At 35.0% G+C, this 5914-nt stretch overlaps 1 protein-coding gene across 4 annotated transcripts; it reads left to right on the top strand.

The window, feature by feature from the left end:
• The first annotated feature begins 707 nt into the window (after positions 1 to 707).
• ATPK7 (Protein kinase superfamily protein) lies at positions 708 to 4268 on the top strand. 4 transcript variants are annotated; one of them, XM_022296433.2, is made up of 4 exons: positions 708 to 1018; positions 1472 to 1536; positions 1656 to 2972; positions 3251 to 4268. In XM_022296433.2, the coding sequence occupies exons 3-4, from the start codon at positions 1819 to 1821 to the stop codon at positions 4119 to 4121; spliced, it is 2025 nt and encodes a 674-aa protein (XP_022152125.1). In that variant the 5' UTR covers positions 708 to 1018; positions 1472 to 1536; positions 1656 to 1818; the 3' UTR covers positions 4122 to 4268. The 4 variants fall into 4 exon arrangements, with proteins under 4 accessions (XP_022152125.1, XP_022152127.1, XP_022152124.1 ...); XM_022296435.2 differs by having other exon boundaries at positions 1642 to 2972; XM_022296432.2 differs by having other exon boundaries at positions 708 to 1109.
• The last annotated feature ends 1646 nt before the right edge of the window (positions 4269 to 5914 follow it).

The following is a 5914-nucleotide window of genomic DNA, read 5'->3' as shown; positions in this document are numbered from 1 at the left end:
TTCTCCCACACAAAACTATGATAATATTTCATAAAATTTATTGAGTGTAATATTTATACTGAAATTGTGATCAAAAAAATAAAATTAAGAAAAAAAATTGAGAACCAAAGTATCACTTTTTAAAAATTAAAAATATATATAGACGAAGGCAGACAAAACCTAAAAATTTAAGGTCCAGAATCTTTTTCTTTTTTTGGTTTACTGTTCTCTTTTTTTTATTACTATTATTGTAAAATCAGACAGAAAGATGTTTATTTTTTATTCTCTAAAATTTTAAATTAAAAAAAGAAAAATCTTTTATATGAAAATTAATTTTCAAATTGAAATATAAAATTTGTATCTTACATTTATTACGAATTTATAATTAAAAAATTATAAAATAATGTTTTTATTTATCTTTTAAAAAATATTGAAAAAAATATAATTTAAAAAAGGGTAACATGAATAATTACCCAACAATAAAACACATACATTTTAAAAAAAAAAAGAACAAAACAAGAAAGAACAGCGTTACGAAACATACCATTAAAAATTAAAATAGATAAAATAAAATAAGATTGAAATTAATTCAATTATAAAAATGAAATAGGTGACCCATAACAAAAATTGAGGGAGTGCCCCTAACATTTCCACTGGGTCCAATCACTTCAAAAAAAAAAAAAAAAATTATTAAACAAAAACAAGAGCTTAAGAACAAGAGGAAGAAATTTTCATGTAGGGAACATCTCAGAGATAAAGACTGCCATTTGTAACTTTGCTTCCGAACTTTGCTTCGTTTTCTTCTCTTAATTTCTCCTCTCGTCGTCGTCTTCTTCTTCTTCCCTCAAACGACGAGAAGATTAAAGAAGAAAAAAAAAGTTGCAGAAAAATTTTGTTTGCAATTATTATATTCTTCCTGTAATCCGAACTCTTTCTTTCTTGTGTTGGATCGGATCTGAAAGTACTTCGGGAACTCGGGAAAAAAGGGAGAAGAAGCTCTTAAAGTTGCTTCCCTTTTCTCTCTGAGGTTGCATTTTTGGTGGGTCTCCCTCGCTCTTCCCTTTTTTTTTCCCCTCTTTTTACTGCCGCCTGTCTTGAAAGATTTGCTTCAACTGCATTGTAGTTTTGAGGTTCGTGGATTTCTTGTTCGGCGTTTTTCGCTTTCTTACTGTTACTCTCTGGCTTTTTAAAGATTTGGGGACTGTGTGCTGAGTTTTTGTGCTTGATTTTGATTTCACTTACAAAGAATCGAAATCAGTAGTCGGAGCCAGTGGAAATTTGGGTTTTCGTATTCTAAATCTCTTGAAAAACTCGAGAGCTCAGTGTTGGAGATTTTGTTGAAGTTAGGCGTCTTTTTGTTTTTTTTTTTTAGTGTTTTCAAGCAATCGGAAGTAAACGTAGAAATTATTAGACGACGGATTAAAGAATCTGTTTCTGTTGTGTGATTACAAAGATATTTAGAATTTACTTCACATGATTTTTCCATTTGTAGGTTTTGATATTGCTTTGATTGTGAATCAAGGTTCACTGCTTGAGTTTCGGGTCAGCCACCAACAGGTACTTGTTATTTTCTTCATAATCTTGGGGGATTTTCTTTGATTGCTTAGATTGCTGGAGAATGGTATCTTCAATTTCTCTCATAGTTATCTGAATCAATTTTAGTTTTCAACTTCCAGGACAGATTTATATTCATTTGCGTTTGCAAGAAGGCATTAATAAGCGGAAGATTTTTCTAATAAATGACTGTAGCAATTACCATAATGGTTGTAAGCAATTGCTGCATCCCTTTCACCGCACCCTAAGATCTGGCCTGAGAGTGCTTGAGCCAAGGTGCTGCTGATGGAATCACTTGTTGATGGTATGAGTTCTTTGTTGAAAACTCAGAACCTGACGTCTACATCGAGGATTCCCGATTTGTCTCGCCACCCTTCTCCTAAACAATCTAGGGATGAAGCAACTTCTTCGACATCCTACAGTGCTGCTTCTCAAAGTTGTGCCAAGAAACCCGTTCGTCATCCAAATGGTTCTTCTGTAGGTAATAAAAAGCATTCTTACAATTTGAACCATGATGTGCAGCTTGAAGGTTTAACTGATGTGAAAAAACATACATACATTTCCAATAAGGGGAAATCCGAGCTTTTAAACCCGACGGATATTGTATATAAATCAACTGAAAGTTCTTTTCAGAAGAAGGTTCCTTTCGAGGGAGGTGGAGAAAAACCTCTCGTGAAGCATATTGTTGATGATTCTAAGGATTGTTGTTCGAGTGGCTCGGTAGAATCTGGGAATCAAGTATTGAACACATCGAAAGGAGCTGCCACACAAATAAATGATAAACAAAAGTCTCAGCCAGCTGAAACATCTTGTCCAAGTCCTCAGAACAGCTTATATTCCACGACTTTATATGCAGAGGCCAAACAAAGTTTCTCGAACACGGAAGTCAGTGAATGTGCAAGCAGCATCGAAAAGTCTTGCGAAAGTGTCGACATCTCAAATTCCTATGATCTTGATAAGAGCAGGAAAACGAGTGTTTACCGAGGTAGCACGGGCAGTGATATCAGTGATGAGAGCAACTCTAGTAGTTTAAGCAATACCATGTACAAGCCCCATAAGGCAAATGATACAAGATGGGAAGCAATGCAAGTTGTGAGATCTCACGATGGGATGTTAGGTCTGAATCATTTCAGGTTGCTGCGGAGACTCGGATGTGGCGATATTGGTAGTGTCTATCTCTCAGAGTTAACTGGTACCAAAACTTACTTTGCTATGAAGGTTATGGATAAGGCTGCTTTGGCTAGTAGGAAGAAGCTTCTGAGGGCTCAGACCGAGCGCGAGATATTGCAATCCCTGGATCATCCATTCCTGCCAACTTTGTATACACACTTCGAGACAGAAAAGTTCTCTTGTTTGGTTATGGAGTTTTGCCCCGGGGGCGACTTGCATGCGCTTAGGCAAAGACAACCCGGAAAATACTTTCCAGAGCATGCTGCAAGGTCTGGAATTGCTTTCTTACTCTTTAGCTCTATCTTGCTTTTCACTCTAATAACTGAACAGGATCCTTTCCAAAGTATAACATAGAGCTACAACATGAAATCTTGATAGGATCAAAGAATATATAAACGCTTGTATTTTCCCATGAAACTATTTTCTCTTATAGCTAGCAATTTGCACATTAATGTGGCTTTTGCGGACAGCCCCTTTTCATTAGAAAGGAAAATAATTATGGTTCACTTTCATTTTCACTTCATATTTACTTTTTAACTTTTTTCAGATTCTATGTGGCTGAAGTTCTCCTTGCTTTGGAGTATCTGCACATGCTTGGGATAATCTACAGGGACCTAAAACCTGAAAATGTGTTAGTGAGAGATGATGGGCACATAATGCTATCTGATTTTGACCTCTCTCTTCGATGCGCCGTCTCCCCGACTCTTGTCAAATCATCGAACTCGGGTTTAGAAGCTAAAAGCTCAGGGTACTGTGTTCAGCCTGCTTGCATTGAGCCAACTTGCATAATGCAGCCAGATTGTATCCAGCCAGCATGTTTTACGCCCCGCTTCTTAAGTAGGCACAGGAAAGAAAAAAAGTCCAAACCAAAGAGTGAAGTATATCATCAAGTGAGCCCTCTACCGGAGCTCATTGCCGAACCCACAAGCGCGAGATCGATGTCCTTTGTTGGTACACACGAGTACCTGGCACCTGAAATCATAAAAGGTGAAGGCCATGGCAGTGCCGTGGACTGGTGGACTTTCGGGATCTTTCTCTACGAGCTTTTGTTTGGTAGAACTCCATTCAAGGGGGCTGGAAACCGTGCTACTTTGTTTAACGTGGTTGGTCAGCCATTGAGATTTCCAGAGTCTCCTTCTGTGAGCTTTGCAGCAAGGGACTTAATCAGAGGTTTGCTTGTGAAAGAACCACAGCATCGTCTCGCTTACAGGCGTGGAGCTACCGAAATCAAGCAACATCCATTCTTCCAGAGCGTGAACTGGGCGCTTATCCGCTGCGCCAACCCCCCGGAGGTGCCAAGAGTAGATGTCATTGACTTCTCTTCAAGAATGGAGACACCACATGCACCGGCAGGCGAAAAGATGCCCGGAGTTGATGTGAAGCCTTCAGGTAATTATTTAGAGATTGACTTCTTTTGAATCTTATTGTCGTTTTTCGTTTTTCGGGTTTTCGACCAATCTCCCTTCTCCTCATTTGTATTGTGCTTCAACTGAATGCTTCCTTTTCCATTGCAATGAGATATGGGGAGGTTGCAGAAGTCCTCCTCTTGTGGTTTCATTTTTTAACTCACTTTGTAACTCTCTACTGTGCTGTCTGCTGCTGCATAATAAAACGTCTTGAGAGATGAAAATAAATATATATATATATATATATATATATATATATATATATAACTGGGGAATGGAATTGTTGGATTTCCTAAACTGACATAATTCTTTGAAACCGGGTTCGGGTTGGTTCAGTTCAGTTTTATCCTCCCCTTAACCTCGGGTTTCCTCTTTTGCCCGAAAACCTACTCGACCCGACCCAGTTACACCCCTAATTCGTTCATTATGACTTTGATTTATATTCAGACAGTCTGTTCAGGAAAAGATTATGCTACTTTCTCGTTGACAGCCAGGAGACAGTCTGTTTGGGAAAAAGTTCCATTCCTTTAGAGAAAGAAAGAGAGAAAAAGAATTGATAAAAAGATTGAATTCAAGTTAAATTATAAGTTTAGTCCCGAGATCTTGAGAGTTGTATCTATTCTGTCCTACTTTAAATCATTCTCTTTGGTCCTTATACTTTACCATATACTTTACAATTTTTAATAAGTCTATGAAATTTCAATTTTAATGATCAATAAGTCTATGTTGTGTTGTTAATGCCTTTTGTGTTTACAATTGCGTCACCAAACTTTGCCTTATAATTTGTAAATATTATTGTTATTATGTCATTTATTGTAGGTGTTAAATTGTGGATTTAATCATAGAGATTTATTATTCACAAAATTGAATGTACCGAGATTAAATTGACAGAACTTTGAAATGTCAAGAACTTATTGTAAACTTTTAAATTATAACTTTGAAATTTCAAGAACTTATCGTAAATTTTTAAATTATAGGGACTAAATAGATGAAACACTCAAAATTAGAGATTAAAGTTGTTATTGAACCTTGAATTTAATGACAATTTTGTTTTTAGTTCCATTTCTTTTGTGGAATAAACTAGGTTAAATTTAAGTTAAATTACGAGTTTAGTTCAGTATTTCAAAAATATTTTAATGGATTTTTAGACTTTGTTATTTATCTCGTTTCTATGCTTTAAAATATTTATAATAGGTTAATGAATTTTTAATTTTGTCTCGAATAGGTCTCTAATGTTAATGTTGCTTATTTACAATTGTACCACTGGACATTTTAACCTATTTGAAATCAATTCATCGTCTAATATTTAAATAATACCGCACCATGCTATGTAAGGATTTATTAAAAGTTTAAGTATCGGGGATCAAATAAACACGACTTTGAAATGAATCTATTACAATATTTCTTTAAGTACAGGGACTAAATAGATACACACTCAAAATTTAGGGAAAAATTTATAAATTAAAACACTTATTTTGTTTTTAATTTTCTATGCTGGAAAAAGTTTGATTTTACAAAATACGACATTGTTTTCTTATATTTTTATAAAAACTATTTAATTTTTAACGTTGGTACTACTTGCACTATGTTGGTTAGCCTGATATGTCCATTAAATAATTTTTAACTAAGTTGGAATGACATGATAAGTAACTAAATATAAATAGATTAATGGACTCATAACGTCATATTTTGTTAATAGTATTTATGATATGGGTAAAATGCAAGTATAGTTTAAATACAAAATCTACCCTCAAAAAAATTTTAAAGTTCAAAACTAAATAGACACCATGCTTGAAGAAATAGTT

This window comes from Momordica charantia, assembly GCF_013281855.1.
Source record: "Momordica charantia cultivar OHB3-1 chromosome 8 unlocalized genomic scaffold, Mcharantia_2.0 BLBB01000008.1, whole genome shotgun sequence".
NCBI lineage: Eukaryota > Viridiplantae > Streptophyta > Magnoliopsida > Cucurbitales > Cucurbitaceae > Momordica > Momordica charantia.
Note: the sequence above shows the minus strand (reverse complement) of the source record. Positions and strands in the feature narration are given on the sequence as shown.

Coding starts and splice junctions, on each gene's coding strand:
- ATPK7 (XM_022296433.2), top strand. CDS start 1,819: ATGGAATCACTTGTTGATGGTATGAGTTCTTTGTTGAAAACTCAGAAC. Junction 2,973..3,250: donor TTTCCAGAGCATGCTGCAAG/GTCTGGAATTGC, acceptor AACTTTTTTCAG/ATTCTATGTGGCTGAAGTTC.